At 42.0% G+C, this 19,024-nt stretch overlaps 1 protein-coding gene across 1 annotated transcript in view; it reads right to left on the reverse strand.

Moving 5' to 3' along the window:
• Nucleotides 1-18,555, reverse strand: part of LOC108297309 (zinc finger protein 718-like) — a 58,351-nt gene extending 39,796 nt beyond the window's left edge. Inside the window, exons 1-3 of the mRNA XM_017520023.2 lie at nucleotides 18,404-18,555; nucleotides 11,114-11,240; nucleotides 7,199-7,294 (exon numbers count right to left, since the gene is read on the reverse strand). Of these exons, the coding sequence (XP_017375512.1) occupies nucleotides 7,199-7,294; nucleotides 11,114-11,240; nucleotides 18,404-18,406 (226 nt within the window). The 5' untranslated portion in view covers nucleotides 18,407-18,555. The remainder of the gene's footprint in view (nucleotides 1-7,198; nucleotides 7,295-11,113; nucleotides 11,241-18,403) is intronic.
• Between the last annotated feature and the right edge of the window lie 469 nt (nucleotides 18,556-19,024).

Raw genomic sequence — 19,024 nt, forward strand, 5'->3', positions numbered from 1 at the left:
ACATTCGACAGAAGTTAACATCCACAATAAACTCCAAAAAATCAACAAAGTAACATGATTAACAAATGGAGAGGAGATAAAAATGTTCCTCCAAAGATGAAATACACATAGCAAACAATTATTGAAAAAAATTTTAATCTTTAGAAAAATGTAAAGCAAAACTACAATGAGGTATTATTGTTTATTAATTAGAATGGCCAATAACAAGCAAACAAAAAATAGCAAATGTCAAAAACGTAGATGAATTGAAACCCTGGTGCACTGTTGGTGGGAAGAAAGTGATGAACCCCCTAAAAATGTATGGGGATTAAAAAAAAAAAAAAAAAAAAAAAAAAAAGTTATTCTATGACTCAGTAATTCTACTTCTGTGCATCTATTCAAAATATGCAAAGTACATCTGACAGAAATATTTGCACATCCATGTTTACTGCAGCAATATTCACTGTTATTAGTTTATTCCTGCACTGCTATAAATACCTGAGACTAGATAATTTACTATTTTTTTAAATGTTTAATTAGCTCATGGTTCTGCAGGCTGTACAGGAAGCATAGCAGCTTCTGCTTCTGGGGTTGCCTCAAAAAGCTTCCAATTACAGTAGAAAGCAAATAAAGACTAAGTCATCTCACACAGTGGGAGCAGGAGCAAAAGAGAGTGAAAAGGGAGGTGTTACACACTTTTAAAAAATGAGATCTCAGGAAAACAAACTCACTGTGGCAAAGACAGTAGTACCAGAGGGGCTGCTGCTAAACCATTCATGGGAAGTCAACCCTGTGATCCAATCACGTTCCACCAGGCCCCACCTCCAACATTAGGGACTGCAATATGACCTCAGATTTGAATGAGGACACAGATCCAAACGGTATAATTTAGAAAAGTCAAAAAGTGAAAAAAAACCTGAACTGTCCCTTAATGGTTGAACGATTTAAAAAGATGTGGTTTATACATACAATGAAATATTCTTTAGCTTCAAATGAAAATATCTTGTCAGATGCTACAATAAGAAAAAATCTTAAAGCCCATTATTTTAAGTGAAATAAGACACAAAGTGACAGTGTGTGATTCCACTTATGTAAGATATCTTAAGCGGTAGGCTCACAGAAAACATAAGTAGAAAGGTGCTTGCCTTTTTAGGGGTGTAAAACCTCTGTGGAGCCAAAGATCAAGTAAGGACATTTGGAAAAAGCAGGACCTTACCCAGGTGGCCAACTCCAGAGCCCATAGACATGGCTGCACACAAAACATGGCACGCCAAGCTTGGTCTTACTAAGGCTTCTGAAGCAGTTCTGCAACCTTTTTCAATCTCCTCTCAGCTATAGTACACATGTGGTCCTTCCCATCAAGAGACCTGTAAGAAGACACACCCAGCTATAACCCTGGAGGCAGGCCTACAGATGTTAGCCTCAGCTGTGGTCCCTGAAGCAGCCCTGTGACTCAGTTCTGGCCCTCACAGCCACAGTCCATGGCCAGTTGTACACACTCAGGGACCCAGAGACCTGTGAAAACTGTTCCCTGGTAATCAATAGAAGCCAATCCCACTCACGCACTTGGTATGAATGGGATATGATTTAGAGCAGTACTTTTAGTACTTAGCCCATCACATGCAGACAAACTTCAAAACCCTACCTTACTTTTTGCCATATAGATTAACGTCCTCAAGGAAATTTAATCTTTCCAAGGCCCAGAAAGAATCCATGACTGTCCAAATCTCTGGTGACACAACCATCAAAAGCAGACCCCACAGCAGACCCTGCAGCACCCTTGTGACTCAGCTACAATCCTTCTCTGCAACCCTAGAGGTAATCTCATCAGCCTGGGAACAGGACAAAAGGAGATCTTTACCTGCCAGAACTACTTATAGAAACTGTAATCACTGTTAGATCCTTCAAATGTACAGACACACAGGGCTGCTTCAAAGACCAAAGCCAAGGCCAAAATCTGCAGGCCTGCCTCCAGGGTCACAGCTTCTATCTTAACATATTACTAAAAATCTGCATCAGAACAATTAGGCAAGGAAAAGGAGAACAAAGCTCTCCAGCTTTGGAAAAGAAATAAAAATTTTACTGTTTGTAGATTATATAATTATGCATGCATATATATATATATATATATATATAAACTCTAGAGTAAATCAACAAAAACTGAACTAGAAAATGTATTTGTTAAAGCATCAGGATACATAATCTTGTGACAGGAAAATAAATCTTGGGGCCCCCAAAATCACTAAGTCAAGATGGGAACTGCCTAGGGCAAAACTGCCTCTCATTCTTCAAAGTCATCCCTCTGCTGACCGAGATAAATGCACATCTGATTGCCTCCTTTGGACAGGCAAATCAGAAACTCCAAAGAATGCAGCAGTTTGTCTCTCTCTCCTATACCTATGACTTAGAAACCCCATCCCTGCCTGAATTGTCCTGCCTTTCAGGATGGAACCAATGTATATCTTACATATATTGATTTATGTCTCATGTCTCCTTAAAATGTATAAAACCAAGTTGTGCCCAAACCACCTTGGGTCAAGGACTTCCTGAGGCTATGTCATGGGTATGAGTCCTCAACCTTGGCAAAATAAACTTTCTACATTAACTGAGACCTGTCTCGGATTTTCAGAATTCATACTCTGTTGCCCAGGTTCATCTTAAACTCCTATGCTCAAGTGATCCACCAGCCTTGGCCTCTGAAAGTGCTGGGATTACAGAAATGAGCCACTGGACCTGGTCCAACATACAAATATTTGTTGCATTTTCAAATAGTAACAACAAACTTCCCAAAAAAAAAAAGAAAGAAAGAAACAAAAGCCAAAATAGACAAATGGGATCTAATTAAACTTAAGAGTTTCTGCACAGCAAAAGAAACAAAAATTAGAGTGAACCAACAATCAACAGAATGGGAAAAAATTTTTGCAATCTACCCATCTGACAAATACCTAATATCCAGAATCTACAAAGAACTAAAGCAGATTTACAAGAAAAAAACTAACCCATTCAAAAGTGGGTGAAAGATATGAACACTTTTCAAAAGAAGACATTTACGAGGCCAAGAAACATGAAAAAACGTTCATCATCATTGGTCATCACAGAAATGAAAATCAAAACCACACTGAGGTACCATCTTGTGCCAGTTAGAATGGCAATCATTAAAAAATCAGGAGACAACAGATGTTGGAGAGGATGTGGAGAAATAGGAACACTTTTACACTGCTGGTGGGAGTGTAAATTAGTTCAACCACTGTAGAAGACAGTATTGCGATTCCTCAAGGATCTAGAAACAGAAATTCCATTTGACCCAGCACTCCCATTACTGGGTATACACCCAAAGGATTATAAAGCATTCTATTATAAAGACACATGCATATACATATGTTCATTGTGGCACCATTTACAATAGCAAAGACCTGGAACCAACCAAACGCCCATCGATGATAGACTGGATAAAGAAAATGTGGAACATATACACCATGAATACTACACGCAGCCATAAAAAAGGATGAGTGCATGTTCTTTGTAGGGACATTGATGAATCTGGAAACCATAATTCTCAGCAAACTGACACAGGGACAGAAAACCAAATACCACATGTTCTCGCTCATAGGTGGGTGTTGAACGAGAACACATGAACACAGGAAGGACGGCATCACACACTGGGATCTGTTGCCAAGGGCTAATGGAGGGACAGCCGGGGGGGGGGGGGGGGAGGTTGGGGAGAAATAACATGAGGAGAAATGCTAGATATAGGTGACAGGGGGATGGAGGCAGCAAACTACCTTGTCATGTATGTACCTATGCAACAATCCTGCATCATCTGCACATGTACCCCAGAACCTAAAGTACAATAAAAAAATTTTTTAAATAGCTTAATTAAAACAAATTTAACTGAGATTAAACATGTATACATTAAATGCAATAAGATATTGACAGAAATTACAGTAGACACAAATAAAAGGAAACATACTCCATTAGGATAACTAATATTGTCAAAGTACCATATTATCAAAAGTGATCTACATATTCAATGTGAAAATTTTAGTGTAATTTTTCACAGTAATAGAAAACACAATTGTAAAACATAAGTGTAACCTTCAACAACTTTAACATGAGCAATACGGAGAAAGAACAAAGCTGGGACCTCATACTCTAATTTCAAACTTTATAAGAAGGTTACAGTAATCAAGAGTATGGTATGTACATAAAAACAGATATAAAAACCAATAAAACAGAATAGAGAGCCTAGAAACAAATCCATGTATACAAGATAAACTAATCTTTGATAAGGGCACCAAGAATATGCAAAGCAGAAAGTATAGTCTTGCCAATACATGGTGCCAGGAAAAACTGGATATCCACAAGCAAAATAATAAAAGTAGATCATTTTCTTACACCATACCCCAAAATCAACTCAAAATAAAAGACTTAAATGTAAGACATAAAAACTTAAAACTCCTGAAGAAAACATAGGGAATAACCTTGTTGATATTGGTCTTGGCAATAACTTTTTTGATACGACATTAAAAGCACAGCAACAGAATAACATACAAACAAGTGAGACTGCATCAAAGTAAACAGCTTCTACAGAGCAAAGGGAAAAAAAATTTGTTTTAAACCATGCAAAATAGAAAAATCTTTGAAAGCCACATATCTGATAAAAAGTTAAAATCCAAAATGTACAAGAAACTTCTGAAATTCAAAGCAAAACAACGAGTTTTTCACCCCCAAAACAAACATACATACAAGGGAAAATCTGTATGCTGATGGTGAGAAGTAAATTAATAAATTCATCATAACAAAACACTAAAAAATAAAAATAGAAGTATATAATCCAGCAATACCAATTCTGGGCATATTACCAAGGGAAATAAAATTCGTACCTCAAAGAAGTATCTTTAGCCCCATGTTCATTGTAGTATTGTTTACAATGGCCAAAATATGGGATCTGTGTGTGTGTGTGTACGCAATAGAGTGTGTATATATATAATACATAAGACAAAATTATATATATATAATATATATATATATACACACACACACACACACACACACACACACACACACACACACACAATAGAGTATATGTGTGTGTGTATATATACACACAGTAGAATACTATTCAGCCAGAATAGAGAAGGAAATCTAGCCATTTACAACATGGATAGACCTGGAGGGTTATCCTAATAAAATAAGCCAAACACAGATAGACAAAGAAACTGCATCTTCTCAGTTAGATGAGAAACCTAAAAATGTAAACTCATAGAAGCAGAGAGCAGAATGGTGGTTATCAGTGCCAGAGGGTGGGAAATAGAGACGTCACTCACGTTCAAAGAATACAAATTTTTAGTTATAAGCTGAGTAACTCTGAAAAACCTAAAGTACATCCCCATTAGATCAGCAAAATAGTATTGTGTTTATAGTTAGTAATACTGTAATGTATGCTTATGATTTGCTACAACAGTAGACCTTAAGTGTTCTTACTACAAAAAAAATTGCTGGTGGGCACGGTGGCTCATGCCTGTAATCCCAGCACTTTGGGAGGCCGAGGCGGGCGGATCATGAGGTCAAGAGATCAAGACCATCCTGGCCAACACGGTGAAACCCCGTCTCTACTAAAAACACAAAAAAATTAGCTGGGCATGGTGGTACCTGCCTGTAGTCCCAGCTACTCGGGAGGCTGAGGCAGGAGAATTGTTTGAACCTGGGAGGCGGAAGCTGCAGTGAGCCAAGGTCGCGCCACTGCACTCCAGCCTGGCGATAGAGCGACACTCAGTCTCAAAAAAAAAAAAATTGCTTATCTACGTGAGGTAATAGATGTGTTCATCAACTTGACTATATTTTATTTTACTATATATATTAAACCATTACACTGTACACATTAAATAGTTATACAACTTTTTTATTTATCAGAAAAATCCAAGTCACAAACATGGATGTACAGTAAGCCCTCGCTTTATGTTCAAAATAGGTTCTTGAAAACTACATCATTAAATGAAGCAATGTTGCTGTATGTCATGCAAACATAACTCTTGTTTATATCAATTATACTCTGGTAAAATTAGTTTTCTCACACAATATGTTGCTTCACTTACTGTTTCCAAGAACCTATCAACAAAGTTAAGTGAGAATTTACTATACACATATATAACTTATATAGGTGTGTGTATGTGTGTGAGACACACATTTTTATATAGAGATAGATCTGAATAACAGAGAATTTCAGAAGGCTTCCTACTAAATAAGATAAAATTATAAGATAATAGCTATTAAGAAATAAGGAAACAATGGAGAGCTTAATATACACTAAGCAATACTCTAAGCTGGTTAACGACACAGTGCATTAAAGAAATCTAGAAAGTGAGTAGATACTTTAAACCAGTGGTGCAACCCTTTGAATGTGAGGACATTTTTGCTTATCCGTGGTGGTGGATATCACAAAAATTATTCACAAACCTTTTTTTTCTTTTTTTCCTCATCAGCTATTATTAATGTTAGCGTATTTCATGTGTGGCCAAGACTGGTTTTTTTCCAGTGTGGTCCAGGGAAGCCAAAAGGTTGGAAACCTGTGCTTTAAATAATTTGAAAACTTCCAAAAATAGAGTTTAAAATACAAATTTCAGTTTACATTAAAACAATAATATTTTGAAGTAAAATAAAATTACATTTTTTCAGATTTACAAAAATGCTTATTGTTCTGATAAAATTGCTGAGTAAGAATTTTTGTAGAATTACATTTGTAACCTCTATAGGATTAAAAATCACTAAGCAGAAGAGATGTCCAACATGTGTTCCTGGGATTTCTGAACCAAATCTCAATATGTCCACTACTCACCTTACACATTTTAGACATGATGCAAAAAACAGTATTTGGAAGACAAAAATACCTTTAACATAGAGCTCCTCAATTATACAAATAGTCCCAGGTCTCCAAAAGCAATGGAACAACAGTCAGATCATGGAGCCCTTTATAAGTGATAAAGTAGACAATGGCTTTCACTGTAAACTTGAGGGAGCTCACTAAAGGAAAAACAGAATTATTAGATTTAAGAGCATGGGACAGAAAATGACCTTATTTGTGAATATGAGAAAAAATGCAGCCTTTTCAGAAATTATTTTTATTGGCACAGAGCTTCCCAAACTATATGTTAAGGCCAGGCTTCCTTCTTGACCTTTGGCCTCCTTGCCTGTGTCCTCTCCTTTGTTCACTGTCACCTACCTGGGGGATTGGCTACTGTCTTACGTATCTTCACATTGCAGGGCTCTTTTCTTTGCTCCAGACAGGTGACCAGGTCTGGGTTACAGATAGCCACACCTGTTTTATTAAAAAAAATTTAACATGACTATTGCTGGGGATACTCCAATTACCAACATAGCACTATGATTAGTAGAATAGAGAAATTATGGAAGATTCTAGAAAATTAATCTTTAGAATATTTAAGTATTTTGGCTGGACATGGTGGCTCACGCCTGTAATCCCAGCACTTTGGGAGGCCGAGCCAGGAGGATCACGAGGTCAGGAGTTCCAGAACAGGCTGGCAAAGATGGCAAAACCCCATCTCTACTAAAAATACAAAAATTAGCCAGGTGCAGTGGCAGGTGCCTATAATCCCAGCTGCTTGGGAGGCTGAGGCAGGAGAACTGCTTGAACCCAGGAGGTGGAAGTTGCAGTGAGCCAAGATCATGCCACTGCACTCTAGCCTGGGTGACAGAGCAAGGCTCTGTCTCAAAAAAAAAAAACCAAAAGAATATTTAAATATTTTAAATCTGTGGGCTTTAAGCTCCACTACCAAGTACTACTGAATCAAAAATAAGTGGTGCAAATTGCATTTTAAGATGTGAAAGACAATACTTTATGTCATTTAATTTATAGAATTACCACTAACCTAGAGTGAAGGACACAAATTAGCTCAAAAGAAGGTTTACGTAAAGATGAAACACACTAAAGATTTTATTTTTTATCAAAAAATCTCAAAACCTAGCAGAAGACAAGAAATAACTAAGATCAGAGCAGAACTGAAGGAGACAGAGACACAAAAACCCTTCAAAAAAAAATCAATAAGGCCGGGCACGGTGGCTCAAGCCTGTAATCCCAGCACTTTGGGAGGCCGAGGCGGGTGGATCACGAGGTCAAAAGATCGAGACCATCCTGGTCAACGCGGTGAAACCCCGTCTCTACTAAAAATACAAAAAATTAGCTGGGCATGGTGGCGCATGCCTGTAATCCCAGCTACTCAGGAGGCTGAGGCAGGAGAATTGCCTGAACCCAGGAGGCAGAGGTTGCGGTGAGCCGAGATCGCGCCATTGCACTCCAGCCTGGGTAACAAGAGCGAAACTCCGTCTCAAAAAAAAAAAATACTGGCAAGCTGATTGCAAGAGCACATCAAAAAGCGTATCCACCATGATCAAGTAGGCTTCACCCCGGGGATGCAAGGCTGGTTCAACATATGCAAGTCTATAAATGTAATTCACCGCATAAACAGAACCAAAGGCAAAAACCACATGATTATCTCAATTGATGCAGAGAAGGCCTTCAACAAAATTCAACAGCACTTTATGCTAAAAACCCTCAATAAAGTAGGTATTGATGGAATGTATCTCAAAATAATAAAAGCTATTTACGACAAACCAACAGCCAATATCATACTGAATGGGTAAAAACTGGAAGCATTCCCTTTGAAATCTGGCACTAGACAAGGATGCCCTCTCTCACCACTCCTATTCAATATAGTACCGGAAGTTCTAGCCAGAGCAATCAGGCAAGAAAAAGAAATAAAGCGTATTCAAATAGGAACGGAGGAAGTCAAATCGTCTCTATTTGCAGATGACATGATTGCATACGTAGAAGACCCCATCGTCTCAGCCCAAAATCTCCTGAATCTGATAAGCAACTTCAGCAAAGTCTCAGGATACAAAATCAAATCAATGTGCAAGAATCACAAGCATTCCTATACACCAATAACAGACTTAAAGAGAGCCAAATCAAGAACGAACTGCCATTCACAACTGCTACAAAGAGAATAAAATACCTAGGAATACAACTAACAGGGAACGTAAAGGACCTCTTCAAGGAGAACTACAAGTCACTGCTCAACGAAATAAGAGAGGACACAAACAGATGGAGAAACGTTCCATGTTCATAGTTAGGAAGAATCAATATCATGAAAATGGCCATACTGCCCAAAGTAATTTACAGATTCAACACTATCCCCATCAAGCTACCAATGTCGTTCTTCAAAGAACTGAAAAAAACCACCTTAGACTTCATATGGAACCAATAGAGAGGCCGCATAGCCAAGTCAATTCTAAGCAAAAAGAACAAAGCGGGAGGCATCACACTACTGGACTACTTTAGCATGGTACTGGTACCAAAACAGAGATACAGACCAATGGAACAGAACAGAGGCCTTGGAGGCAACACAACATATCCACAACCATCTGATTTTTGACAAACCAGACAAAAACAGCAATGGGGAAAGGATCCTCTGTTAAATAAATGGTGTTGGGAAAACTGGCTAGCCATGTGCAGAAAGCAGAAACTGGACCCCTTCCTGACACCTTACACTAGAATAAACTCCAGATGGATTAAAGACTTAAACATAAGAACTAACACCACAAAAATTCTAGAAGAAAATCTAGGCAAAACCATTCAGGACATAGGTGTAGGCAAGGAGGACTTCATGACCAAAACACCAAAGCATTGGCAACAAAAGCCAAAATAGACAAATGGTATCTAATCAAACTCCACAGCTTCTGCATGGCAAAAGAAACAGTCATTAGACTGAATTGGCAACCAACAGAATGGGAAAAAATTTTTGCAGTCTACCCATCTGACAAAGGGCTGATATCCAGAATCTACAAAGAACTAAAACAGATTTACAAGAAAAAAACAAACAAGCCTGTTCAAAAGTGGGCAAAAGATATGAACAGACACTTTACAAAAGAAGACATACATTAGGCTAACAAACATACGAAAAAATGCTCATCATCACTGTTCATTAGCGAAATGCAATTCAAAACTACATTGAGATACCACCTCAAGCCAGTTGGAATGGCAATCATTAAAATATCTGCAGACAACAAATGCTGGAGAGGATGTGGAGAAATAGGACCACTTTTACACTGTTGGGGAGAGTGTAAATTAGTTCAACCACTGTGGAAGACAGTGTGACGATTCTTCAAGGACCTAGACATAGAAATTCCATTTGACCCAGCAATCCCATTACTGGGTATATATCCAAAGGATTATACATCTTTTTACTATAAGGACACATGCACGCGAATGTTCATTGCAGCACTCTTTACAATAGCAAAGACCTGGAACCAACCCAAATGCCCATCGATGACAGACTGGACAGGGAAAATGTGACACATATACACCATGGAATACTATGCAGCCATCAAAAACGATGTCCCCTGTAGGGACATGGATGAACCTGGAAACCACCATTCTCAGCAAACTGACACAAGAACAGAAAATCAAACACCGCATGTTCTCACTCATAGGTGGGTGTTGAACAATGAGAACACATGGACACAGGGAGGGGAGCATCACACACTGGGGTCTGTAGGGAGGAAACAGGGGAGGGACAGCGGGGGGTGGGGAGTTGGGGAGAGACAGCATGGGGAGAAATGCCAGATATAGGTGAAGGGGAGAAAGTCAGCAAATCACACTGCCATGTGTGTACCTATGCAACGATCTTGCATGTTCTTCACATGTACCCCAAAACCTAAAATGCAAGAAAAAAAATAAGAAAAAGAAATAAACAGGAAAAAAAAAAAGATTTTATTTTTTACACTAGGCTGGGGTGCAGTGGTGCGGTCTCGGCTCATTGCAATCTCATTTCCTTGGTTCAAGTGATACTCCTGTCTCAGCCTCCTGAATAGCTGGGATTACAGGTGTGCATGACCACACCTGGTTAATTTTTGTATTTTTAGTAGAGATGGGGTTTCACCATGTTGGCTGGGCTAGTCTCGAACACCTGACCTCATGATCCTCCCACCTTCGCCTCCCAAAGTGCTGGGATTACAGGCGTGAACCACACAAAGCAGAAGCTCCCAAGAGACATTCTACAAAGGAAGAAAATAAAACTCTGAAAAAGTATTAGGAATTACATATTAAAGTTATCCTCACCTAGGGAGACCAGGTTTCTGTAGTTCTCCAACATCACATCTCTATATAAATTCTGCTGGGCAGGGTCCAGATATGTCCACTCTTCTGGAGAGAATTCTATGGCCACATCCCTGAATGTTAAGAGTTCCTGAAAATACATATTTAGCAAGTGACAGAGTTTTTTTGTTTTTTGTTTTTTTTTTTTCATTTTTTATGGCATCTCACTCTGTTGCCCAGGCTGCAGTGCAGTGGCACAGTCTTGGCTCACTGCAACGTTTGCCTCCTAGGCTCAAGCAATTCTTCTGCATCAGGTAGCTGGGATTACAGGCACCCGCCACCATGCTCAGCTGATTTTTAGAGACAGGGTTTCACCATGTTGGCCAGGCTGGTCTTGAACTTCTGACCTCAGGTGATCCGCTCGCCTTGGCTTCCCAAAGTGCTGGGATTACAGGCGTGAGCCACTGTGCCCGGCTGTGACCGAGTTCTTAATTTGACTACAGGTGAAACGAGTTAAGAGAACTAGTTCTGACTTATGAGACTGACTGGAATTATCTGATAAAATAACTTTCAACTCAGTAATGTTCTCTAAAGTATTCTATAAGTCTGAGGAAAAAGGAGGGCATGCCTTTCTGTTGCTGCAATGGAAATATGGGATACACTGATCTGCTCCTACCAAAACCAAGCAGAGCAGGCCCTGTGTGACTTACTGGAACAAAGGGTAAACTCACTTCTCATTAAAGTATCTGGAAGCCCTCATATTTGACCCTGGCCGTGTGGTAGAATCATGTGAGGAATTTAAGAAGCAGAAATTTTTCCACCCAGAAAAATAGATAGGATCTGTGGTGAAGGCAATGGTGATGGTTTCTCTTCAAACTGTCCATGTGATCCTACTGGAAGACTAGGCTAAGAGTCACTCAGCCAAGCATTGCCTCTAAAGTTCAATGTGCATATAAGTTACTTGGTATTCAAAGCCTCACTGTAAGTAACAACATTCTGCAGGTTTAAAAAGGGTCCATGAATTAGCTTCTTATTGCAAGTCTGCCATTAATGCTGACATTCCTCTCTCTGGATCCATTAAAATACCACTCGGCCAGAGAACGTAGACACAAGCACAGAGTCCCTAACCCCAACAACCTTATCACAACACAAATACTTTACATTTGAAGACAAGACTACCAATCATCATTTTGAAACATGGCATTCTCTGCAGGCCTTTTAAAGTTTACAAAGACAGGAGATGGTGGCAATGTGTGACTAAGTCTGCATTTGAAAAACATGCACATTCATTAATGCGATCTTTATGGAGCATGTACTATATGCCCAAAGTATGTCACAGAGCAGTGTGCTGGGAAGTTCACATTATGTGTGTTAATTCTGTAACATCCTGAAAAGAAGGTACTAAGTGTCCCATACTTCCCAAGATTTAAATGCAGGGCCCCAGCATTTCCATTTGTTCTTCTGTTTTCTTATCGTTGATTTTTTTTTTAATGCATAAAATATAGATAGGAAATATCTATAGATAGGAAATGTAGATAGGAAAGATGCAATATAGATAGGAAAGATGCAGAAAGGAACTATTAAGTGCAATTCAGAGGAATTTTTTACTTTTGTGTTTGTATTTAGTTTTGAGACTTGTGAAAAAAACACTTGAAACTGCAGAGATGGAGAACAGGTTGCTGGATGGGATGTCTCTAGAAACACTGATTTTAATTTTATAAAAAAGAATTTAAGGCACAAAAGTATATAGCTTTTCCTCATTGATCAGGTTTTGGGTTTCAGGAATTGTGAGCACCAGCTCTGGAGAGGCAGTAGAAATAGCCACCCTAAACTCTGATCTCTAAGCAGTTCTGTGAGAAATTTCATATCTGGACAAGGTTCATCAGAGGGTGGATCTGGGCAGGGTTGGGACAGAAGGAGGACCCTAGGCATCTGCTCTCTATGCCCATAAGTATTTTCAGTTTTGTTTTTTCTAAGCCTGCCCAAAAGAAATTTGATTCCCAGAGTTCCAAAACCCTCATGTTTTTCTAGACGAATTATATTAGAAGCTAATTATTTATTCTCAGCAAGGTGAAAACAATAATAATAACAACTTCTCTTCTGTCAATGAATAGCCAATCAGGTGGTGGCATCAACACTCACAAAACAGGAAAAGGGAAATAATCCAAATGAAGCTTAAGTCTCCTGTACAGTTTCTGTCTTGGTACTGAACACATGATGCTAAATTCGACCATTTATTCATATGCTCTAGACTGCAAGTTCCTTGATGGTAGAGACCATGACTGCTTCATGTCTTTTTCTAATGACCATAGAAAATAGAAGCAATTAGCTTATTGATGAGTTTGAGTCTCCAGATCTCCTCATTTTTCACCGAAGAACCACAAAACTGGAGCAATTCTTATCTGGGTACAATTCAAGGAGATTCTTTCTGTGAGGGAAGAACAAACCCTGGATGAGTCATTTCTCTTCCTCTGGAATGGGAGCAGAATTAGACCTTCTTGTCAGACTGACCCCAGTCTGCACAGGACATCCCCTAATATCTCAATTACTCAAAGATGCTAGTAAGAGTGTCCCCAGTGACCTTTGGTCAATGCAATGCCCCCATAGTAATCCAGGGAGGAGACACTCGGGCTGACTTTATAGGGTGCAAATAGAGCTGCCCTGGTGGACTTGCAGATCCTGGGTCCACATGTGATAAACCCTGTCCCTGATCAGCTAACTCTGAGGTAAGGGGAAGGACAAAGTACTGTATTTCTGCAACACAGTATACAGAAGGAAGGCACACTTGTGATTATGGTTGTCATTATGGCTCTGGATACTTTGTGGGTTTGACTTCCCACTGCTAAGAGGCTTGTTTACACTTAACAGATTCTGCCACAGGATTCTATTCACATCAGAAGCCTCTCACACACAGCTGTAGCAGGTCACTGAACAAGACCTGGAAAACTCAAAGGGCTCCACTCTAAAAATGGGGCTTAAGATGTCTATGTTGACCTCTCATTATGCAGAAAAAGTGTTCTGTGAGTTTTCTGTATGTCTTTAATCCACAGTCTTGGGAATCCTAGGCAGAGGCCAACTTATATGTCCAGATCCTAGGTGGGATCAATGTGCCTCTGCATTTTTAGGGGATACCGCAAGCAGAGTAAAACCAGAGAGATCCTCTCATGGAGGCTCCTTCAACACATTCTAAAGAATATTTTGACCTGAAAGGAAAAGCTAGGATAAACATAAGTAGAGAGTTGGTTTTTTTTTGGGGTGGGCGGGGGGTGGGCGGGCAAAGCTTGAAGATTGCAACTCTAGAGCATAAAGCTGCCCTGAATATACACTCCAATCACAAATATATTTGTAAAGGCAAAAAGGAAGGCAGAGAGGGAACTGATAGAAAGTTGTCAGAAATTTTTATTGGTTTACAGAAGTAACATTGGTTAGTGATTGGCTATATACATTGTTAAGCTATAGGGTGTGGGTTACAGTGTTCAGTGTGGCATTATTGGGTTGATAGCCACTTGTGCCAATAGCAAGGAATTTCAAAAGACAAATAGTTCAAAGAGGAGAACAGTATATGACTGTGGTCTCATTTTAACAAATCTCTGGGTTCGATAATTAAAAAAACATAGATAAAGTTTCTTTTTGGGTCCAGGTGCGGTGGCTCACGCCTGTAATCCCAGCACTTTGGGAGGCTGAGGTGAGCATATCACAAGGTCAGAAGTCTGAGACCAGCCTGGCCAATATGGTGAAACCCTGTCTCTACTAAAAATAGAAAAATTAGCTGGGTGTGGTGGTGGGTGCCTGTAGTCCCAGCTAGCCCGGTGGCTGTGGCAGGAAAATCACTTGAGCCTGGGAGGCAGGAGTTGCATTGCAGTGAGCCGAGATTGTGCCGCTACACTCCAGGCTGGTGACAGAGAGAGACACTCTCTCAAAATAACCCCAGCACTTTGGGAGGCCAAGGCGGGCATATCACAAGGTCAGGAGTTTGAGACCAGCCTGTCCAATATGGTGAAACCCCATCTCTACTAAAAATACAAAAATTAGCTGGGTGTGGTGGCACACGCCTATAATCCCAGCTACTCAGGTGGCTGAGGTTGGAGAATTGCTTGAACCCAGGAGGCGGAAGCTGCAGTGAGCCAAGATCATGCCGTTGCACTCCAGCCTGAGTGACAAGAGTGAAACTCCATCTCAAAAAAAAAAGTTCTTTTCTTCTCTCAAATCCCAAGACATAAATTCAGAATTTGGAACTGTACATTTAGGTCTTGGAGGGCTGGTGAGCTGTGCACATTTATGGGCATTTGAGCAAAGGGAGGAGGAAGAGAATTAAAGTTTTCAAGTTTAATTAATGCACATGTATAATACTTGCTGGGTTTATCAGCCCCACGATTTCTGAATCAGAGTCAGATCTGAAGATGACAGAAGCAATGAAAGAGGTGAAATAACAGTTTGCTGTCCTGTAGTTATTTTTGCAGAAATCAAGTATAACTGCTCTACAAGGGACTGCAGATCCCAAAAAGAGAGACCATTTTATTTGCAGCTTTGAGAAGCACTTTGCTGTACTTTGTTGCACAATTGTGTGTTGTGACTGGAATCCTGAGAACAAAGATTCTTCTCTCAAGTAAAGCCTGGTGGGCACTTTGTGTATAACATCTGGTAATTCTGGACCGTGTGTGGAAAATATAACTAAAAGAAAAATTATCGGCCAGGAATGGTGGTTCATGCCTGTAATCCCAGCACTTTGGGAGGCCGAGGTGGGCAGATCACGGGGCCAGGGGATTGAGACCATCCTGGCCAACATAGTGAAACCCCGTCTCTACTAAAAATACAAAAAAAAAGTAGCTGGGTGTAGTGGTATGCACCTGTAACCCTAGCTACTCAGGAGGCTGAGGCAAGAGAATTGCTTGAACCTGGGAGGTGGAGACTGCAGTAGCTGAGATTGCACCACTGCCCTCCAGCATGATGACAGAGCAAGACTGTCAAAAAAAAACAAACAAACAAACAAAAAGAAACTCCAATCCTAAAAAAACTCTCCACCATAATAGAACAGCAATAAAATGTTGTTATATAATTAAATCAAAATGTGATGTGCATCACAGCCAATTTACTAAGAGACTGCAAACACAGAAAAAAGTACCATCAAGTTCTCAACTAAAAGACTTGAAAGCACCATCTGTCATACACAGTTTATTACAACTTCACCTAGTAATTTGGGAGGTCACCTGAGTTTTCTAATTGGTAATATTCTAAGGAAAAATAAACTTCCCACATCTTCGTGACAGGATGGAGATTTGCAATGTGGAGCAAAGTGCCTGCTGAAGGCAGCCTCCTACCTTCCCACAGAAATTATGGAATAGGGTATATATTCTTGCTATTTACATTTCAAAGCAATACTTCCCAGGTCCTAAAGACACGTCTGAGTCAGAAAAGACAAATAACCTATTCAACTGATAAAAATGATTTACATATATTTCAAAAACCAGTGTAAATACTTGCACGTGGCTGGGCACGGTGGCTCACGCCTGTAATCCTAACACTTTGGGAGGCCAAGGTGGGCAGATCACTTGAGGTCAGCAGTTTGAGACCAGCCTGGCCAACATGGGGAAACCCCATCTCTACTAAAAAACAAAAAAACAACAACAAAAAAATCAGCCAGTAGTGGTAGCAGGTACCTGTAATCCCAGCTACAGGGGAAGCTGAGGCAGGAGAATCACTTAGCCTGGGAAGGCAGCGGTTGCAGTGAGCGAAGATCATGCCACTGCACTCCAGCCTGGGTGACAAGAGTTTAACTCCATCTCAAAAAAAAAAAAAAAAAAGAAAACACTTGCATGTAAGGGATGAACTTAGACACACTGTGGGCACAGGGAAGAGGATTTGTGGGGAAGTTAAAATAGGAAGAGAGAAATGAGCTATCAAGAGACATGGGTGGGGGCAGGACAGGACTGACTAAAGCACTGGTTTGTGATACAGGTACAGGCCCAGGCAGGGCTATGCTCTGACTGATTTGTGTGTCCATAAAGGCAGAAGACATTAGGATCAGGTGGTCCAGAAGCATGGGTGGGTAAAGGAAACAGGCTCCTGCTACAGATCCAGTGTCTGGGGTTGAGATGAGCCAGGAAACTTCTGGGCACTGCGTGTGTTTTTGGCAGAATATTCTAAGTGCAAAGCTGCCATTAGCACAATTCCTGAGAGTAGAACACTGTCCTGGGAAGGGTGTGGCCGTGCAAATTCCCAGTGGGCGTGCTCAGGAGTGGGTTAACATTTGGACAGGACTGGCAGCAGGGTGCAGGGAAGGGATAATTCTCAGAACTCCTTTCCTCTAAGTTCCCAGTCCCCTCTCTCCCTGGGAGGAGACCTGGAGGAACAGGACAGTGACCAGTGGGACAGCGCATGTGCAGAACCCGGCCGGGTTTCCAGCGGACACCCGGCATCTCCCTCCAGCGCAGACTCAGCCATGTCTTTCTTCTGAGAGAAAACGTTCAGTTTGCTCAACACCAGTCAACACTCCAGCCCCAACGGGACGTCCAGCAACTCACTAACGACACCACCCAGAGTCAGCGCCGACCCCACAAGCTCAGCGCTCTTCCCGCAGCTGTCCCCCGCAGACGCCAGTCCCTGCCTCTGGACACCCGTCTTCATTTCTGAACGCCCGCCTACAAACCAAGGGCGCCCCCACCCTCCTCAGGTTCAATCACGTGGCAGAACTACTCAGAACTCAGCGAAGCGCTGGGCGCACCTCCGCCGGTGTATTCTAAAAGATGCCCCTCAGGAACGCCAAGCGGAGGAGACGCTCAGAGCGAGGGAACTGGCGGGAAAGACGGGGCGGGCGGGTGATTCGCTTCGCTCCCTCACACACCTCACAAAAGTCTTTCTTTCAAGGCCCGCGGGCAGCCCCCAAACCACGAGCCACGGCCGGGGCTGTCCCATCCATGAGTCCCCGTTTGCTCACAGGAACTCCATGTTTTCACAGAGCCTCCCTCTAATTCCGAACAGGGTCCAGTAGGGACGGGACCCAGGACCACAGCGCCTCCCACGCAGGCACCGCGCACGCCGCGCCGGCGTCTTCCCGATCAGCTCCGCCTCACCTCACAGCCCGGGGAGGATGCGGGCTGCGGGCGCAGAGCTGCACAAGAAGGGCTGCAGGCTGGGCCAGAGCCGCCGTGCGGGGACCGACGGGAGCCCGGGTCCCTCACCGGAGGGGACTGAGGACCGACGGCTGAGCGGCGGCAGCCGGGACTCGGCTCACAGTCTCGGTCCCGCCGCCGCCATTTCCCGCCGGTTCCGATGAGGCCTCCCCAGCCTCGGGACGCCCTGCCCCCGCACACTCACCATTTCTGGGCTTCAGGGTGTCGCGGAGTCTTAGCTACGAATCATCCGATGCCCGCAGCTCACGGAGCGACGGAGGCCGAGGCTGTGGCAGAATCACCGGGGCCTCCGGGAGCCGAGGACACAAGGCGGCGAAGGTCTAACGCGACAAAGGCCCCGCCAGATCCCGGATGCCGCCCCCGCCTCTTTGGCTGCTCGCCTGATTGGGCAGTTGTCACTCCAGCACTCTGATTGGATAGTACTCCAATCCCCGCCCTCAGGCCTTGAGTGACAGAAATTGCAACCATACACTGTACTGAGTGAGGAGAAAGGGACAGGCTCCGGCCTCGCGGGCTTTCAGGCTTTTTTTTTTTTTTTTTTTTGAGGCGGAGTCTGACTCTTCTCCTCCAAGTTGGAGTGCAATGGCGCGATCTCTGCTCACTGCAACCTCCGCTCCCTGGGTTTAAGCCATTGTCCTGCCTCAGCCTCCGTCCTGCCTCAGCCTCCCAAGTAGCTGGGATTACAGGTGCCTGCCACCACGCCCGGCTAATTTTTGTGTTTTTAGTAGAGATGGGGTTTTACGATGTTGGCCAGGCTGGTCTTGAACTTCTGACTTCAGGTTATCTGCTCTCCTGGGCTTCCCAA

This window comes from Cebus imitator, unplaced genomic scaffold (genome assembly GCF_001604975.1).
Source record: "Cebus imitator isolate Cc_AM_T3 unplaced genomic scaffold, Cebus_imitator-1.0 Scaffold791, whole genome shotgun sequence".
NCBI lineage: Eukaryota > Metazoa > Chordata > Mammalia > Primates > Cebidae > Cebus > Cebus imitator.